This window comes from Scyliorhinus canicula, chromosome 2, assembly GCF_902713615.1.
Source record: "Scyliorhinus canicula chromosome 2, sScyCan1.1, whole genome shotgun sequence".
Lineage (NCBI taxonomy): Eukaryota > Metazoa > Chordata > Chondrichthyes > Carcharhiniformes > Scyliorhinidae > Scyliorhinus > Scyliorhinus canicula.
The window spans coordinates 166,888,084-166,907,350 of NC_052147.1; the positions used below are offsets into that span (position 1 = coordinate 166,888,084).

At 46.7% G+C, this 19,267-nt stretch overlaps 2 protein-coding genes across 2 annotated transcripts; one reads left to right on the forward strand and one right to left on the reverse strand.

Annotated features, from left to right (window-relative positions):
* Positions 1-4,595: 4,595 nt before the first annotated feature.
* On the forward strand, positions 4,596-6,904 carry LOC119961465 (gamma-crystallin S-1-like). Its single transcript, XM_038788843.1, has 3 exons — positions 4,596-4,748; positions 4,832-5,074; positions 6,556-6,904. Exons 1-3 carry the CDS (start codon positions 4,740-4,742, stop codon positions 6,829-6,831), a joined length of 528 nt encoding a protein of 175 aa, XP_038644771.1. The 5' UTR covers positions 4,596-4,739; the 3' UTR covers positions 6,832-6,904.
* Positions 6,905-16,848: 9,944 nt separating this feature from the next.
* On the reverse strand, positions 16,849-18,673 carry LOC119962425 (gamma-crystallin S-1-like). Its single transcript, XM_038790381.1, has 3 exons — positions 18,593-18,673; positions 18,249-18,491; positions 16,849-17,195 (listed from the first exon to the last, which is right to left on the reverse strand). The coding sequence occupies exons 1-3, from the start codon at positions 18,599-18,601 to the stop codon at positions 16,920-16,922; spliced, it is 528 nt and encodes a 175-aa protein (XP_038646309.1). The 5' UTR covers positions 18,602-18,673; the 3' UTR covers positions 16,849-16,919.
* Between the last annotated feature and the right edge of the window lie 594 nt (positions 18,674-19,267).

The window sequence follows — 19,267 nt, forward strand, 5'->3', positions numbered from 1 at the left end:
ATAAACCTAATAGTTAATTCAAAAGATACAAAATATAAAATGGTTGCTGCTCAGGAAGCAGGTTACGTGGATTGGCCATGCTAACTTGCCCTTGGTGTTCAAAGATTACGTATGGTTGCGGGGTTAGGGCGGGGGTGATGGCCCCTCTTTTGGGGGGGGGGTGTTGTTGTAGACTCAATAGTCTGAATGACCTTGCACCATAGGAATTCTATCAATCTGCCCAAAATTGCAGTAGTTGCCTCCTCCGTCAAACATTCATAAAACATACAGTGCAGAAGGAGGCCATTCAGCCCATCGAGTCTGCACCGGCCCTCTGTAAGCCCTTACATCCACCCTACCCCCGTAGACCAATAACCCCTCCTAACCTTTTGGCCACTAAGGGCAATTTAGTATGTCCAATCCAACTAACCTGCATGTCTTTGGACTGTGGGAGGAAACCGGAGCATCCACAGGAAACACACGCAGGTATGGAGACAACGTGCAGACTCTGCACAGACGGTGACCCAGCGGGGAATTGAACCTGGGACCCTGGTGCTGTGAAGCCACAGTGCTAACCACTGTGCTACTGTGCTACTGTGCTGCCCCTCTCCTGCCGATTCTTTTTGAGGTTATTTTTCAACTGTATAATTTCATCGACTGGTGAAATGGTTCTGCTCTGATTCTATTCTGAGACCAGATCCTAACAGCCCCTCTCCAACCCACCTCGTCACCATACAGATCTCTCCTCTCATCCTTGATGCTCACCATGTACACATTTCCATTCCTCCAATCCCTTTAACCCTGGAGCTACTGCCATTGTTGCTATCACTGTCCGCTCCCTGAACCTTTTTCTGTCAATGGGCAGAATTCTCCGAACCCCGCAGGGTCGGGGAATCGCCCGGGGCCGGCGTAAATCCCACCCCCGCCGTGGCCGGAATTCTCCGCCACCCGGGAATTGGCGGGGGCGGGAATCACGCCCCGCCGATCGGCGTGCCTCCTGCACCGGTCGGCGGACCCCCCGCGCCGATTCTCCAGCCCGCGATGGGCCGAAGTCCCGCCGCTAACAGGCCAATCCCGCCGATGGGAATTGGAGCACCTCTGGTGCCGCCAGGATTGGCAGCGCGAGCGAGCCCCCCGGGGTCCTGGGGGGGGGGGGGGGCGCAGGGCGATCGGATCCCGGGGGTTGCCCCCACGGTGGCCTGGCCCACGATTGGGACCCACCAATCGGCGGGCAGGCTAGTGCCGTGGGGGGCACTCTTTTTCTTCCGCCGCCGCCACGGCCTCCACCATGGCGCAGGCGGAAGAGACCCCCTCCACCGCGCATGCGCCGGTGGTCACGTCAGCAGCCGCTGACGCACTGGCGCATGCGCGGACCGGCGAAGGCCTTTCAGCCAGCCCCGACGCCGGGAGGCATAGCGCCAAAGGCCTTTGGCACCAGTTTTGGCGCTAGTTGGCATGGCGCCAACCACTCCGGCGCGGGCCTAGCCCCTAACGGTGCGGAGAATTCGAACCTGTAGGGGAGAATCCCGGCCAATATCCCTACGCCTCATGTCAACTTCATCTCTCCTATCCTGCCGCCGTCTGTACAGTAATAAAAAGGGCTGACCTCCATGAGACCATTGAATGTCCCCCTCTTACTTATTAATTCCCCATTTACATGCCTTGGTTTCCTCCCCTGACCACGACAGTGCCATCTGTAACCCAATACAAAGCCACCAAACCTCAGAACTCAAAATGTGTGAGGGACTGATCACTCCTTGCACACCATGCTGTGCATGACTAATACAACACCAACAGAGTCTTCACCTCCTTGGACCCAGTCAGGCATAGCCTTGTAGCTTGGCGTACACTGCCTTTAAATTCTGGCTCCAACACTGCCCCAGGATATGCCTCACACTTAAACTCCCATCATGCTTTTATCGCCCCCATACTAAAGTCATGTGTCTCTCTCCACCACTTTCCTCCTGTTCTCCAGTTAAATGTCTGCCTTCCACCCCTTCCCTTCCCATGCGGCTTGCCAGCGCAGCCTTGGACAGTAGTCAGAGCAGCCACGGGAGCACTGCGGTGAAAGGCAGCGAACACTGTGGGCGGGATTCTCCGACCCCCCCGGCCGGGTCGGAGAATCGCCGGAGCGCAGCGAGAATCCCGCCCCAGCCAGCTGCCGAATTCTCCGGCACCAGGAATTTGGCGGGAGCGGGAATCGTGCCACGCCAGTCGGCGGCCGTCGGATGCAGTCCCCCCGGCGATTCTCCGGCCCGTGATGGGCCATGCGGCTGCATGTTTTCGGCAGGTCCCGCTGGCATATGTTACGACAGGTACTTACCGGCGGGACCTGGCTCCACGGGCGGCCTCTGGGGTCTTCGGGGGGACGTGGGGCGATCTGGCCCCACGGGATGCCCGCACAATGGCCTGGCACGCGATCGGAGCCCACCGATCCGCGGGCAGGCCTGTGCCATGGGGGCACTCTAGTCCTCCGCACCAGCCGCTGTAACAGTCCGCGATGGCCGGTGCGGAGATGAACCCCCCCCTGTGCATGCGTTGGGATGATGCCAGCACAAGCTGGTCCTCCCGCGCATGTCCAACTTGCGCCGGCCAGGCCCTTTGGCACTGGTTGGCATGGCGCCAAGCCCCTTCCGTGCCAGCCAGCGCAGCGCAAATGACTCCGGCGCCGGCCTAGCCCCTGAAGGTGCGGAGGATTCCGTACCTTTGGGGCGGCCCGATCCCGGAGTGGTTCACGCCACTCCTTCGTGCCGGAGTTGCCCACCCCGCCGGTTTCTGAAGAATCCCGCCCTACGTGTACAAACCTCAAGGTGGTGTGTGAAGAGCAGTTTGCCATTCATAACCAATCATGAATCGACTTGTCTCATTATCCGCTGGTGGGGCAATTAGATTGGGAGTGTGAATGTGACTACAGCGAGCTGGGTTTTTAATCAGCATTCATGAGTTGAAAAGGGATGAAACCCCACAAACCATGAAAGCCTGGACGGAAAGTTCCACTTGATATCATAGAAACATTACAGTACAGAAGGAGGCCATTCAGTTCATCTTATCCATGCTAGCCATGATACCCAGGTGGCTTTTCTAATCCCACCTCCCTGCACCCAGTCCATAACCCGTATCTGGCAAAATTTAAGGTGCAGATCCAGATACTTTTTAAGAGTTTAGGATCTCTGCCTCTACCACCAACTTGGGCAGCATATTCCAGACACCACTACCCTCTGCACAAAAAGGCTCTTCCTCATGTCCCCTCTACACCTTCTGCCATTTATCTTGAATCTGTGCCCTCTGGTTCTAGAATTCTCCACCAAGGAGAACAATTTTCTGTCCACCCTATCTCTTCCCCTCATAATTTTGTACATCTCAATGAAGTCATCCCTTAGTCTTTTTCGTTTCAAGGAAAATAACCCCAATCTATCCAATCTCTCCTCCTATCTACACTTTTCTAGAACTGGCAACATTACGTCCTTCTTATAATGTGGTGACCAGAACTGCACACACTACTCCAGTTGTGGCCTCACCAGTGTTCTGTACAATTCCAACATTATATCCTTACTTTTAATTTCTGTACCTCTGCCAATGAAGGAAATCATTCCATGTGCCTTCTTTACAACTTTCCCTACTTGAATTGCTACCTTTATGCACCTGTGTACTTGTACGCCAAGATCTCTTACTTCATCTACCCCTCTTAGTATATTGTCATTTAATGTCTACTTCCTATAACCGTTTGACCTCCCTAAATGCATGACCTCACACTTCTCTGTGTTAAAATCCATCTGCCCCTTTCCCCCTTACCACCCATCTCCACCAACCCACCTATAATATAGTTTTGGGATTATCGGTATCCTCTACACTGCCCACCACTCGGTTAATCTTTGTGTCATCTGCAAATTTCCCAAACGTGCTCCCCATGTATATATCCAATTGTTAATATATAACACAAACAGTAAGGGCCCCTTATTTCTCTGGCAGAGGAAAACAGACTTTTGTCATCACGTCGAATGTTGTTCCCCCGCCCACTATGACTCCTGTCACTGGCGAGACCAGGTAATTCCTCCCCTGGTCTCCATAATTGATTGTTGTAAAAACCCATGTGGTTCACTAATGCTCCTCAAGGAAGGAAAGCTGCTAACCCTTACTCAGTCTGGCCTATACGTGACTCCAGAGCCACAGAAAATGTTGACTGACCTCTGAAATGGCCAAGCAAGTCGTTCAGTTCAAAGGCAATTAAGGACGGGCAACAAATGCTGAAAACGTTTTTAAAAAGCTGATGTGAAAAATGAGGGAGTGGAGAATTTGAATGAGGTGATGATCATCAGCTGATTATGCAGCCCCAAAACATGAAAGTATTTGTATACATGTAACGCTTTGTGACAAGCACACACCTATTTTATACCTGTAAGCAAAATAAACCATAAACAACCAGTAATGTCCAGTTTATAACAGCACAGCAGAGTTAATAGTTGAACGTTTTTGTCTGTTCCACTTTGAGAATAGCTCTAGTCTCATTCTTTGTTTTCCTTTTTAACTACAGGACAATCAAAATGACATGAAAGCAAAACAAGAAGAACCAATCGCAATCTACTGCTCTGAATAATGGTGTATTCTGTGACACATTTCAATTCTTGGTCTGTTTTTGATGATGTGCGCTTGAGATTGTTTGAAATAACAAAGGTCTATGCAATGGCCTCTCAAACATATAAATACTGAACACCCAGAGCAATAATGTGTCAGTCTCTTGCTTTTCCAACAGTGAGCTCAAAATGGGAAAGGTAAGGTTAACTCTCGTATTTTTCACGTTATCAATAATTGGTTGGAAAATACAAGTATTTAATTTCATCTTCTTTCCTCACAGGTCATCTTTTATGAGGACAGGAACTTCCAGGGTCGGCACTATGAGTGCAGCAGTGACTGTGCTGACCTGTCCCCTTACTTCAGCCGCTGTAACTCCATCCGTGTTGAGAGTGACTGGTGGGTGATGTATGAGAAACCCAATTACATGGGATACCAGTATGTTCTGAGCAGGGGAGAATATCCTGACTACCAGCGCTGGATGGGATTCAATGACAACATCAGATCATGTCGCTCCTACCCACATGTGAGGAATACATTTATGGCCATGTTAGACATTAATGCAACTGATTTACTTTTGTAATTGTCTATATATCTGTTGTTTATTTAATAAATCAAAATTAATTTATCCAAATGTTAACGCCAAATCTAAGTTGTAGCTACAACAGTTGGCCTACACTGCAGGATTTAGGGTTTGCCTTCAGGGCCGTCCTGATGGGAAATTGATGGAACTGGAGGATACACCAGTCGGAGCAAGGGTGGATTTCCATTAATCTTCCATAAAAGTTAGAATGAAAGAGTCCCTGAATTAAACAAGTTCTGGAAAGGTGAGGGAAATATTCAGCTCCTTAACATTGTCATAGATGTAGCTGACACTATTTGTGGAGGAAGGTGTGGGAAGAAGTCCAAAGATTTTCTGGGTGATGTTTGGAAGACTGGTCAAATACACCCTCTTGCCGAGTACATGGAGTTTGCTCACTAATCAGCTTTGATCTCATGAATGGCAACAAAAGAAGCTGCAGGGCCTCAGTGAGCCACTCCTTTCCTGAACTTCCCATTAAATACAAGTACTGCTGAATGTCAAATCAGTATTCAGAGATCCGATTTTCCTTTTCCAATCCGTAGGGCAGTCCAGAGTGGGATTTTGGATCCCAAATCTTCTAGTGTATACTTGTTAACAATAAGAACTTTCATTGAATATTTGATAATATTGATGAAACTTTCAAATTGTAATTGCCAGCAACTGATAACCAACGAGAAAATTCTGGAAATACACACGAGGTCTGTCAACAGGCACGGTAGCATGGTGGTTAGCATAAATGCTTCACAGCTCCAGGGTCCCAGGTTCGGTTTCCGGCTGGGTCACTGTCTGTGCGGAGTCTGCATGTCCTCCCCGTGTGTGCGTGGGTTTCCTCCGGGTGCTCCGGTTTCCTCCCACAGTCCAAAGATGTGCGGGTTAGGTGGATTGGCCATGCTAAATTGCCCGTAGTGTCCTAAAAAGTAAGGTTAAGGGGGGGGTTGTTGGGTTACGGGTATAGGGTGGATACATGGATTTGAGTAGGGTGATCATTGCTCGGCACAACATCGAGGGCCGAAGGGCCTGTTCTGTGCTGTACTGTTCTATGTTCTATGTAACATCTGCAAGCAGAAATGAAAGATTACTAAAAGCAGAACATGCCAAAAAGAATCCAGCAGGTTCCGCACCTGCGGAGTGGGAAACAGAGTTAGTGTTTCGGAGTTCCAAAGAAGAGTCACATTGGAATCAAAATGTTTCTCTCTTCAAAGGTGCTGCCAGACCTGCTGGGTTTTTCCAGCACTTTCTGTTTTTAATCGCAGATTTGCAGCATTTTCTTTTGAGCATGTTTAATGCTTTGGGTGGAGAATTTTCATCAAAGTTGCAGCTGAATTTCCTGATATTATAAAATGACCCTTTGCAATGTTTTTTTTAAATGTTGTGTAGATATATTTCTACCTGCCTACCACATGTCTCATTTCTTTCTATTACAGTACCGAGGTGGAAACTACAGAATGAGGATTTATGAGAGGCCTGACTTTGGAGGACAGATGATGGAATTCATGGATGACTGCCCATCTGTCTACGATCGTTTCCGTTACCGTGACATCCACTCCTGCCATGTGATGGACGGTTACTGGACCTTCTATGAACATCCCAACTACAGAGGCCGACAGTACTTCATGAGACCCGGTGAATACAAGAGATACAGTGACTGGGGCGGCTACAACTCAACTATCGGATCTTTCAGACGCATGAGGGATTTCTAATTGCTTGTTGAAACCTGGATTTTGTCATGTTGAAATATTCTGAAACATAATAAATGTGCCATAATCTGAACTGGTTTCCTATTTTGGATTCTGTTTCCGTGTCTCTGCTGCTGCACACATTTTATAACTGGGGGAGCACAATAACGGGAGGCAATAAATGTTGATTCTAAAATTGGATGTAAGAAAAATGCGTAGCAAGCAATATTAATGTTCTTTACTTCAGTTATTTATTCAGACAGCTATGATAGCTGCAGTAATCGTGTTTCATACAAAATATGATGCTGAGTATTTCCATCATTTTCTGTTTTTAATGCAGACATTTCTGGGCACACTGGCAAAACTTCATTCACACTCTTATTTAATTCGTTCCAGATTATTCTCTGAAATCCATTTAAAAAGGTTTATTAGGCCACCATATCAAACACTTGTCAGGAGTCATGAGGGGAAAGAACTTTGTCATCTTGGTTGGGGTCCCCCTGTACTGGACAAGGAATGAAGCACAGTCATGAGGCAGGTGGCACAGGTGGCAGGTGGCAGGTTAACACTGCTGCCTCACAGCACCAGGAGTCCAGGTTTGATTCTGGCCTTGGGTGACTCTGTAGAGTTGTACGTTCTCCCCGTGTCTGCTCCAGTTTCCTCCCACTCCAAAGATGTGCCGGTTACGTGGCTTGGTCATGCCAAATTGCCCCTTAGTGTCTAAAAGGATAGGTGGGGATATGGGGATAGGGTGGGGCGTGGGCCTAGGTCAGGTGCTCTCTCAGAGGGTCAGGGCATGACTCGAAGGGCCAAATTGCCTCCTTCTGCACTGTAAGGATTCGGTGATTCTGGATTCCATGATCACCAGTTGCTGCGGGAGAGTGTGAAAGGGTGAGGCAGTGACTGACATCGTGCCTGCTCTTGACACCTTCACCAGAACCTCGAGTGCTAGCTCTGAGAAGCTGTGCACTCTATCATAGAATTTAGAGTGCAGAAAGAGGCCATTCGGCCCATCAAGCCTGCACAGGCCCTTAGAAGGAGCTCCCTCCATAAGGTCACACCTCCACCCTATCTCTGTAATCCAGTAATCCTACCTAACCTTTTTTTGGACACTACGGGACAATTTACCATGGCCAATCCACCCAACCTGCACATCTTTGGACTGTGGGAGGAAACCGGAGCACCCGGAGGAAACCCACGCAGATACGGGGAGAACGTGCAGACTCCGCACAGACAGTGACCCACACCGGGAATTGAACCTGGGATTCTGGAGGTGTGAAGCAACAGTGCTAACCAGTGTGCTACTGTGCCGCCATAGACATAGCTGTGTGCTCGGCAGAGTTCTCCACACTTTCTGTGGAGTTGAGTACAAGAAATTCACGTATGCAGCTCCAAAAGCATTGTTTCGAATCAGCACTTGAATAGTAAACCTGTCGGCATCTAGTTTAACACCTTCAGGCAGCTTGAAATTATGATAGTAATTAATAATAATAATTACCTATTGTCACATGTCGGCTTCAATGAAGTTAATGTGAAAAGCCCCTAATCGCCACATTCTGGCACCTGTTCAGGGAGGCTGGTACGGGAATTGAACCGGCACTACTGCCATTGTTCTGCAGCTGTTTAGCTTACTGTGCTAAACCAGCTCCTAATTAGGGCTACTATTGTTGTCTAAGGAGAGTCTGACTGAGGCACCAACACTAAAAATGCTCCATTAAGGCTAGCAGCTGGAATATGCTGCAGGCAAATTAAATATTGACCAACTCTCAGATTTAGAATGTCACCAGACTGATCCTATGACTTTAGAGAAAATTGCTTCCAAGGACCCTTGATTATCTACAGGTGTTGAGTGAAACATTTAGAAGAGGTCCTCCGTATAACTGGGTGACAAACACACAACTGGGAAGTGACAGCAAAACTTATGAGGACTGAATGGAGTTATATTGGGGGTTATGGAAGAGGTTTCCCATTGTCTTGCCAATCAGGGGTCTGGCAGCAGAGCCATGGTGAATTTTTAAGGTGTGCAGTGCAATAGTGTAGGGGGTGGAGAGTTGGTGGTCGGATACTCCATGACTGATGCCTACTGTAAAGGACTAGATCGCCTTCTGGTTTCCCATGCTCCTCTTCCACCTTAGCATATTGATTAGCTCAAGAGTTACCCTGTGATTGTGGTATTCTATGAGCCTTGACTTCCCCTTCTAGATACACCGTTCCTGTCTTTTTGTGTTATTCAAAATTGGGAGAGCATTACCTGAAATACCAATGGTCTCTGGCCCATGGACCAGAGGTTTTGCCAGTTGGTGATGCAGGAACTGCGCTAACGGTATAAGTAGTATGGCTGGGCCAAAGTCCTAGAACTGCCTTCCTAACAGCACTGTGTGTGTACCTATACCATGTGCACTGCAGCGGTTCAAGAAGGCAGTTTACCACCATCTTCTCAAGAATAATTAGGAATGAGAAATAAATGGTTTGCCGACAATACCACATCCATTGAAAGGATTTTAAACAACGATATTTACCACATCAGTTGAATAATGAAGAGTCGTAAGTGTCATGTGAGAGTACCTTTAAGAAATGGATGTTTAAGTAATGTACCTTTAAGAAAATATGGATGTCAGAGTGTGGGTGGAGCTGGGCTTCAGCTCGGCCATTTTGAAGTTTTTAGTTTCAGTTTGAGAGAGCAGCTGGGAGTGTCCGTGTGTTTTGCTGAGAGCTGCAGGAAGGAAAAGAGCTGGTCTGGTGATTTCTTCAATGCCAAAGACTATAAATATATTGAATGTAACCTGTTGTGCTCCAATTTTTGAAGTGCCGAAGTCTTTTGGATGTTTAAAAGAACAGTTTGCAGGATTGGGTAGTGTATTATTTTCGGGGTTATCTTTGAAGTGATGGATGTTAAGATATCCAATGTTTATTTTAAAAGGTTAAGTTAAGTTCATGGAATAAACATTGTTTTGTTTTAAAAACGACGTGCCATAATTGTAATACTACACCTGGGGAACAAGCCGTGTGCGTCAAAAGCAACAATCCATTAAGGGGGGGGGGGGTTGGTTGGACTCCATGATACATTTGTACTGATGCGTTAGCTCAGAGGTAATCACTGTGAATTGGATTTGTGTTTTCCCATTCACATGTTAGGGTGACCAGTCAGGTCATCCATTTTTTGAAATAAATGGATAGATTTCTAGACTCTAAAGGTATAAAGGGGTCTGGGGACAGTCCACAAGTATGGTGGTGAGATAGAGGATCAACCATGATCATATTGAATGGTGGAACAGGCTCGAATTGCCTTACTGCTTACTCCTGCTCCACGTTTCTATGTTCCTTTGTCAGTGTGGTCATATTATGCATCATGACTTGGTGACTTTGGACTGGGTAAGCTTAGGAGTTTAGATTCAGGCATCAATTCCAACGGTCAGTTCAATATAGCACTTGGCAGTTAAATATAGCACTTGGGGCGGAGGGGATCAAAGGATATGAGTGGGAAGTGGGATTCGACTATTGCGTTGGATGAGCAGACTTGATCATAATGAATGGCGGAGCGGGCTTGAAGAGAGAATGGCCTCCTCCTATTTTCCATGTTTTTATGTCAAGTGATCAAATTGGGAAAGTGCAAGGGCCAGAAGTGGAGGAGCACAAATGTCTTGGACAGTTGTAGAGATGGAGTGAATTACAGAGAGAGGGAGGGGTGAGGCCATGTAGACATTCAAAAACAAACAGGATGCTATTGAAATTGAGGTGTTGCAGAGGTCACGTGAAGTGAGTATGGGAGCAGTTGCATTTTCGCGAGTTCTGGCTCTGCCCATTTTTTAATCTGCAAATTAATCCTGATGCACGCTTTCTTTGTAATTTCTTGCTTTACGTTGTGTCCTGAGAATTATTTGTCGGTGTTCCTACATGATGGAGCTGAGTTGGAATCTTTGCTTGTTTGTGGCGACTGGAAGGAATTGGGGTGGCGACCTGCCTTTTGGTGGTGCAGTTGTTTTTGAACAATGATGGAGAGATGTGCATCGACGGATGATGGCTGCCAATGGAGGGGTTGTTCTGGCTGAGGATCTCAGCTCTGAGGTACAGGTCATCAAGGCCCAATTCCACGAGTTGCGTGGTGTTTTTATGAAAGCAATGGAGACACACAAGGAGGTTCTTGCAATGGAGAGAGCACTGTTCCTGATGGAAGCCTGCCTCTGTATGGTAGCAATTCCTGCTGCATAGCCTGTTGTCCATCTTGATAGAGTCAGGAGAGAGAGAGAGAGAGACCGGAAAGGCAAAGGCACAGTTTTCATAAGGGTCTAGTCGCTGGGTGCAGATATCAGACATTGACAATGACTAGGTTGAGTGACAGTGGCCCTGAACATTGTAGGAGATGTTCTCATCACCAAAAAGACACTGGTTTGATTGATGCATTCTTTCACTCTGATGTGACACCAATCAATGAGCTGGCAGACTTGCAGTGATCAGATGGAGGAGATTCTAGACTGAGCATCCAGCCTTGCAATGGAACATGGATGCAGTTGTCTCAGCAACACTACAGGAAGGAATCGTATGTGAACATAGAGAACTGCAGAGAGGCTGCAAAAAGTGTGATTTATTTTATTTCCAGAATTTGATGCTAATTTACATAGGTGCTTGCGCTCTAACACCCGTGCCCATTCTGTGCAAATAGACTTTCTTAACCTTTCTAACCCTGCCACTAAGTCTCACACAGTGGAGGTGGAGGCAGCGTGCTGCCTGCCATGCCCTGTTGTCCATGATGACCTTGGCCGACATCCTCTAAATGCCAGAGGTCTGGAAGGCCTTTGCCTGCTTTTGGGGTACTGTTGTGTGGCAGAGCTATTCTTCCTGCAGTGGGGCTGGTGATTCAGTCGCAAGAAGAGGGGAGTCAGATCGCTGGCACTCCTGGAGTCGCCTCGGTGGATGACTCTGGGGTACTCACCAGCTTTGCCTCCTCACTCTGGGTTCTCGAGGGTTCCTGACATTCGTCTTAGTACAGAGAGGCAGCTGGAGTGAGGTTGAGAAGCCTCATTGTCCTCTGGTGTTGGCACTCGCGGATGCCCCCAAGCACCTGTGTCATGGAGTGCACGCCCTGTGGCATAGAGTTCATGACCTCCACCAGTGCAGGACAGAACTCTCCCACCAAGGTGTCTGTAATATCCTGATAGATGTGTAGCCACCAGGTAGAGTAATGAATGAAGGCTTATGAAAGTAAGAAACTATATACAGACAGTGCGATAAAACCTATCCTGCTGTAAGACTCCTAAACTCCCAACTGAAGTGTTGGCTAGTGTAGACTTGAGAGATGAACAGACACTTCCAACACTGATGAACGTTCAACCCAATTTTATTAACTACTTCTAACTAACTAACACCCAATGACTGTGGGTCTAAATGATGCTAACTTAAACTACAGACCTAAGCCTTGTCCGAACCAATTGATTCTCTCAGCACATGTTGTAAGTCTGTGCTGGGCTGGATGAGTTCTTGTTACACTCAGAGGCAGCACCCAGAATGAGCCGGAACCGTGGTGCCCTCTGCCTTTATGGTGTGTGTATTCTAACTGGTGATTGGCTGCGGTGTTTGTACCTGTTGCTTGGTCCCTGTGTGTGTCCATCAGTGTGTCTCTGCACCATGATATACTGGTGTATATTATGACACCAACTAACTGGGAAACCCTACGGGTCACATGATCCGGCCCCATTATCTGTTTGGGTCATATGACACTCCAGGAAGTCGCCCTATCAAAGGGGCATTATACTACAGTCTCCACTGCGTCTGCCACCTCGGTGTTGACCTGGCTGCCTTGGAATATTGGCACGATCTGCCAGGATTCCTCCATTCTGACTTTGAATCTGAGGAGTGAAGTTGCTATCCCTTATTGATGGTCCCAGCTTAGCATCTGGGGCTGCAGCAACTGAGGCACGACCAAGTCCAGAGACACGTCAGCTGACTGGGCATCAGAAGATTCCTGGCCTCCAACAATCCTCTGAGTGCTGGCATCCCTGCCTCTGCCTGCTGTGGTGTGAAGGTATGATGTTCTCACCTGATTGTGGCGCCTAGGCTACTCCAGAAATAAATCCCTCTGTGGTTTTAGCCTCTGCATTAGTGGAAGCTATGGATGAGAACTGTGATGCCTCTACAATCTCTACTTCCGAGAATTAAACGGGGCTGTGTTCTGAAGTGGACTCCTGTGTTCTGACTACTGGAGGTACAGGGCACCTCCCTGATGTGTGTGCAAGAGAAGGAAGATGTAACTTGTGCATGGCAGGAGCATAACTAGAGAAGAGACAAGACTCATGTTAGCTTGATCTGATGGATGGTGGTGTATTGGGTCCTCACTTCATTTTTGGGCTCCCACTTCACCCTTGGTGCAGGAGCGGTCGAGTTCCCCCCCCCCAGGCCAGCTGGAGAGCTCTATCCTCAAAACTTTGAATGGGCTCTAAAGTCGGGCATTCCTCCAACCATCTAGGATCTCTCATTTTTATTGTGAACCAGCTTGTTCAGCATGCAGGCAGATGGAAAAAGTGTAAGCCAACCGCGTACCAGGGCTAATGGGGAGAACGTGCAGACTCCGCACAGACAGTGACACATACGGGGAATCGAACCTGGAACTGTGAAGCAACAGTGCTAACCATTGTGCTACCATGCCGCCCACGGTATCCATATCAGATATCATTGAATGGCGGAGGAGAATCGATGGGCTGAATGGCCTTATTCTGCTCCTATGTCTTATGGTCCTATGGTCTAGGCAGTGTATTTAGACCCTAAATACTCCACACTATCAGACAGTGTATACAGATCCTAAACACTCCACACTATCAGACAGTGTATACAGATCCTAAACACTCCACACTATCAGACAGTGTATACAGATCCTAAACACTCCACACTATCAGACAGTGTATCCAGATTCTAAACACTCCACACTATCAGACAGTGTGTACAGATCTTAAACATTCCACACTATCAGTGTTATTTTTTTATTAATTTATGGGTTGTGGGTGTCGCTGGTTAGGCAAGCATTTATTGCCCATCCCTAGTTGCCCTCCAGAAGGTGGTGGTGAGTTGCTATCTTGAACTGCTGCAGTCCTTCAGGTATAGGTACACCCACTATGCTGTTAGGGAGGGAGTTCCAGGATTTTGCCCCAGTTATAGTGAAGGAACGGCGATATATTTCCAAGTCAGGGTGTTGAGTTACTTGGAGAGGAACCTCCAGGTGGTGGGATTCCCAGGTATCTGCTGCTCTTGTCCTCCTAGATGGTAATGTTCGTGGGTTTGGAAGGTGTTGTCTAAGGAACCTTGATGAGTTACGGCAGTGCACCTTATAGATGGCGCACACGGCTGCCATTGTTCAATGGTGGAGGGTTTGAATGTTTGTGGAAGGGGGAGCTGCTTTGTCCAAGTTGGTGTTAAGCTTCTTGAGTGTTGTTGGAGCTGCACTCATCCAGACAAGTGGGGAGTATTCCATAACACTTCCGACTTGTGCCTTGTAGACGGTGGACAGGCTTTGAGGGGTCAGAAAGTGAGTTACTTGCCGTAGGATTCCTGGCCTTTGACCTTCCCTGGTAGCCACAGTATTAACGTGGCTAGTTCAGTTTAGTTTCTGATCAATGGTAACCCCCAGGATGTTGATTGTGGGGGCGATTCAGCGATGGTAATGCCATTGAATGTCAATGATTAGATCCTTTCTTGTAGGAGATGGTGATTGCCCGGCACCTGTGTGGCAGGAATGTAATTTTCCACTTGCCAACCCAATCCTGGATATTGTCCGGGTCTTGCTGCATTTGGACATGGATTGTTTCATTATCTGAGGAGTTACGAATGGTGCTGAACATTGGGCACTCACCCGCAAACATCCCAACTTCTGACCTTATGATGGAAGGAAGGTCATTAATGAATCAGTTGAAGATGGTTGGGGCTAGGACACTACCCTGAGGAACTCCTTCAGTGATGTTCTGGAGCTGAGATGATTGTGTATACAGATTGTAAACACTATACACTATAAGGCATTGTATACAGAATCTACAGAGTCCAAACTATCAGTGCATACAGATCCTAAACACTCCACACTCTCAAACAGGGGATACAGATCCTAAACACTGCACAATATTAGTGTCTACAGATCCTAAACACTCAACATTATCAGCTGGTGTATGGATCGTGTAAGACATAGGAGCAGAATTAGGCCACTCAGCCCATCGTCTGCTCCACCATTCAATCATGGCTGATATTTCTCTCATCCCCATTCTCCTGCTTTCTCTCCATAACCCCTGATCCCTTTATTAATCAAGAACCTATCCATCTCTGTCTTAATGACATTCAGTGATTTGGCCTCCACAGCCTTCTGCAGCAAAGAGTTCCACAGATTCACCACCCTCTGGCTGAAGAAATTCCTCCTCATCTCTCTTTTAAAGGATAGTTCCTTTTGTCTGAGATTGTGTCCTCTGGTTCTAGTTTTTCCTGCAAGTGGAAACATTCTTGTGGGCAGCACGGTAGCATTGTGGATAGCACAATTGCTTCACAGCTCCAGGGTCCCAGGTTCGATTCCGTCTTGGGTCACTGTCTGTGCGGAGTCTGCACATCCTCCCCGTGTGTGCGTGGGTTTCCTCCGAGTGCTCCGGTTTCCTCCCACAGTCCAAAGATGTGTGCAGGTTAGGTGGATTGGCCATGATAAATTGCCCTTAGTGTCCAAAATTGCCCTTGGTGTTGGGTGGGGTTACTGGGTTATGGGATAGGGTGGAGGTGTTGACCTTGGGTAGGGTGCTCTTTCCAAGAGCCGGTGCAGACTCGATGGGCCGAATGGCCTCCTTTCTGCACTGTAAATTCTATAATTCTATGATCCTCTCCACGTCCATTCAATCCAGGCCTTGCAATATCCTGTATGTTTCAATATGATCCCCCCTCATTCTTCTAAACTCCAACGAGTACAGACCCAGAGTCCTCAACTATTCCTCATATGACAAGATTCCAGGGATCATTCATATGACTCTCCTCTGGACCCTTCCCAAGGTCAGCACATCCTTGTTTAGATACGGGGTCCAGAATTGCTCCTATCTGCCGACTGTACCTGCACATTAACCTTGGGAGAATCATGAACAAGGACTCCCAAGTCCCTTTGTGTTTCTGATTTCCTAAGCATTTCCCCATTTAGAAAATAGTCAATGCCTGCATTACTCCTTCCAAAGAGCATAACCTCACACTTCTCCATATTGTATTCCATCTGCCACTTCTTTGCCCACTCTCCTAGCCTGTCCATGTCCTTCTGCAGCATCCCCCCTGCTTCCTCAATACTACCTGTCCCTCTACATATCTTTGTATCATCTGTAAACCCAGCAACAGTGTCTTCAGTTCCATCTTCCAGATCATTAATGTATATTGTGAAACGTTGTGGTCCCAGCACCGACCTCTGACCCACTAGTCACCGGCTGCCATCCTGAAAAAGACCCCATTATCCCCATTCTCGACCTTATGCCTGTCAGACAATCCTCTGTCCATGCCAATATCTTACTTTCAACGCCATGGGCTCTTAACCTATTTAATAGTGTCCTGTGTGGCACCTTGTCAAATGCTTTCTGGAAATCTAAATAAATCACGTCCACTGGTTCTCCTTTGTCCAACTTCTTTGTTACCTCCTCAAAGAACTCTAACAGATTTGTCAGACATGACCTCTCTTTGACAAAGCCGTGCTGACTCAGTCCTATTTTTTCAAGCACTCCGTGATCTCATCTTTAATAATGGACTCTAAAATCTTACCAATTACTGAAGTCAGGCTAACCGTCTTATGCCTCCCTCCCTTCTTAAACAACGGTGTTACATGAGCCACTTTCCATTCCTATGGGACCCTTCCTGCCTCCAGTGATTGTGTAAGCTAATATTTTCCCTTCATCAAGATGAAACTGACTAGCTTGTAGCTGCTCATTTTCACAGAGATAAACATTTATAAATTTCCAGACCTCTGGCCCCTTTCCCTTATCTAAGGATTATTGAACGCATATGGACAAGAGATTTCTATTGATCTACACAAAAATTCAAAATAATTGAAAAGCATGATTGTCAATAAGAGGCCATTTTATTATTTTCAAGTAAATGTTAGCAAAGTAAATCAGGTTTGTAAAGACAGTCTAGAAATCTCTCATGCGTCTGAAAGAACCGATAGTTGAATTGTAGCCACCCCAGTCACTGTATCTCTTGTATTCACCGGGTCTCATGAAGTACTGTCGGCCTCTGTAGTTGGGATGTTCATAGAAGGTCCAGTAACCGTCCATCACATGGGAGGAGTGGATGTCACGGTAACGGAAACGATCGTAGACAGATGGACAGTCATCCATGAATTCCATCATCTGTCCTCCAAAGTCAGGCCTCTCGTAAATCCTCATCTTATAGTTTCCACCTCGGTACTGCAATAGAAATGAAAGCATATTTGTGATGAGAATTTAGAAAAATGACCTTCTGTTCTGCAGGGACGATATGAAGAGTTGCAGTTGATTTCTAAACAATGGAGTTCATTATCTTTTGAATAATTTCCTCTGAATCTCCCCTTCAAATGGTTCCAGAAAAATGCTGAAATCTTTTGTGAGGTAAATTCAGGATGGATTCCAGTTGGTCCAAACGGGGGGAGATTTTTCTGAATGTGAAAGTTCACTTCTGTTACACATTGTGATGTGTAGTCTTTCCATCTCACTGAGATTTAAAACACTGTAGTTCAGTTGAATCTCTTTTACTAATACCCTCCTTTTACAGCCTTGCTGAAAATAATACTTCTACGTTCAAACTGGTCCATTCTAACAACTATGTTTTCAGCTCCATATTGTTAAGTAACTTGAACCAATTTCCTCTAATGTGTCTGCATTTTGGACGTGAAGCAATTTATAATGATATTATTACATTCTATTAAATCTTTGATCCCACGGCATTCATATTTAAAGCTTCATTAATTATAGATAGAAGGACAATAATTAGTATCTGTTCCCATTTCCCAAATAAGAGTATTTTGATGCTCCTTGCACAACATCGAACATACAGTGCAGAAGGAGGCCATTCGGCCCGTTGAGTCTGCACCGACCCACTCAAACTCTCATTTCCACCCTATCCCCACAACCCAATAACTCCTCCTAACCTTTTTTGGTCACTAAGGGCAATTTAGCATGGCCAATCCACCTAACCTGCACGTCTTTGGACTGTGGGAGGAAACCGGAGCACCCGGAGGAAACCCACGCAGACACGGGGAGAATGTGCAGACTCCGCACAGACAGTGACCCAGCAGGGAATCAAACCTGGGACCCTGGCGCTGTGAAGCCACAATGCTAATCACTTGTGCTACCATGCTGCCCATTAGCAAAAACAGCTGAAGGGTTTCCTCAGTCTATACCGACAAACTCAACGGCCCAATAACTTATCATTTTCAACTCATCCATCCCGGTTATATATAAAAGTCATCAAAGGTAACTTACATATGGGTAGGTACGACATGACCTGATATTGTCATTGAATCCCATCCAGCGCTGGTAGTCAGGATATTCTCCCCTGCTCAGAACATACTGGTATCCCATGTAATTGGGTTTCTCATACATCACCCACCAGTCACTCATGACACGCATGGAGTTACAGCGGCTGAAGTAAGGGGACAGGTCAGCACAGTCATTACTGCACTCATAGTGCCGACCCTGGAAGTTCCTGTCCTCGTAAAAGATAATCTGTGAAAAGAGACAAAGCCTGAAATTAATAATTTCTCAAATCAGGAGATACATTGAAAGAAAAATTCTAATTCTATACATAAACTCTGAGTTCTCCTTGCCTTGCCCATTTTGAGTTCACCGTTAGTTTTGGAATTGAATGTTTCAGTGCTTCACACCGTTTGGTATTTATATGCTGGATAGAAAGACCTCTGTCGGCTGTACTTTGTTATTCTAATGAGTCATTGCTGAAAATCAGCAAAATTGAACAAAACGCCTGTTGTATTCATTGCAGTAAAACACCTGAAAGATGCCTGATGTGTTAGTGATTCTTTCCCTTCTGATTGTCATTTCACTTTCATTGTCATTTGAACAAAATATTTCTGGAACAGTCCCGGCTCCGAATTCTCCCAGATTTGCTTAATGAGCCGGTTTATTTGAAATAACAAATAGAAGAATAGAAAGTAATGCTGTGGAAAAGAGCGACTGGCTGTTGTTGTGTTCTGTTACTTCCTCGATAATGATGGTGCATATAGACCGTGAAGATATTGTTGCTACAAGCATATATTCTTTGTGGTAACTCTGCATCACTAAGTACAAACGATTCCGTCTCCGGTTCTGATGTCTGTCGTCTTGTCCGTCCTTCTACCAAGTGCCTGGCTGCTGTCCATCATTTAATATACGAACAAAGAACAAAGAAAAGTACAGCTCAGGAACAGGCCCTTCGGCCCTCCAAGCCTGCCCGTCTAAACTAAAATCTTCTACACATCTGCCCGGTCTGGTTCCACATGCTGGCG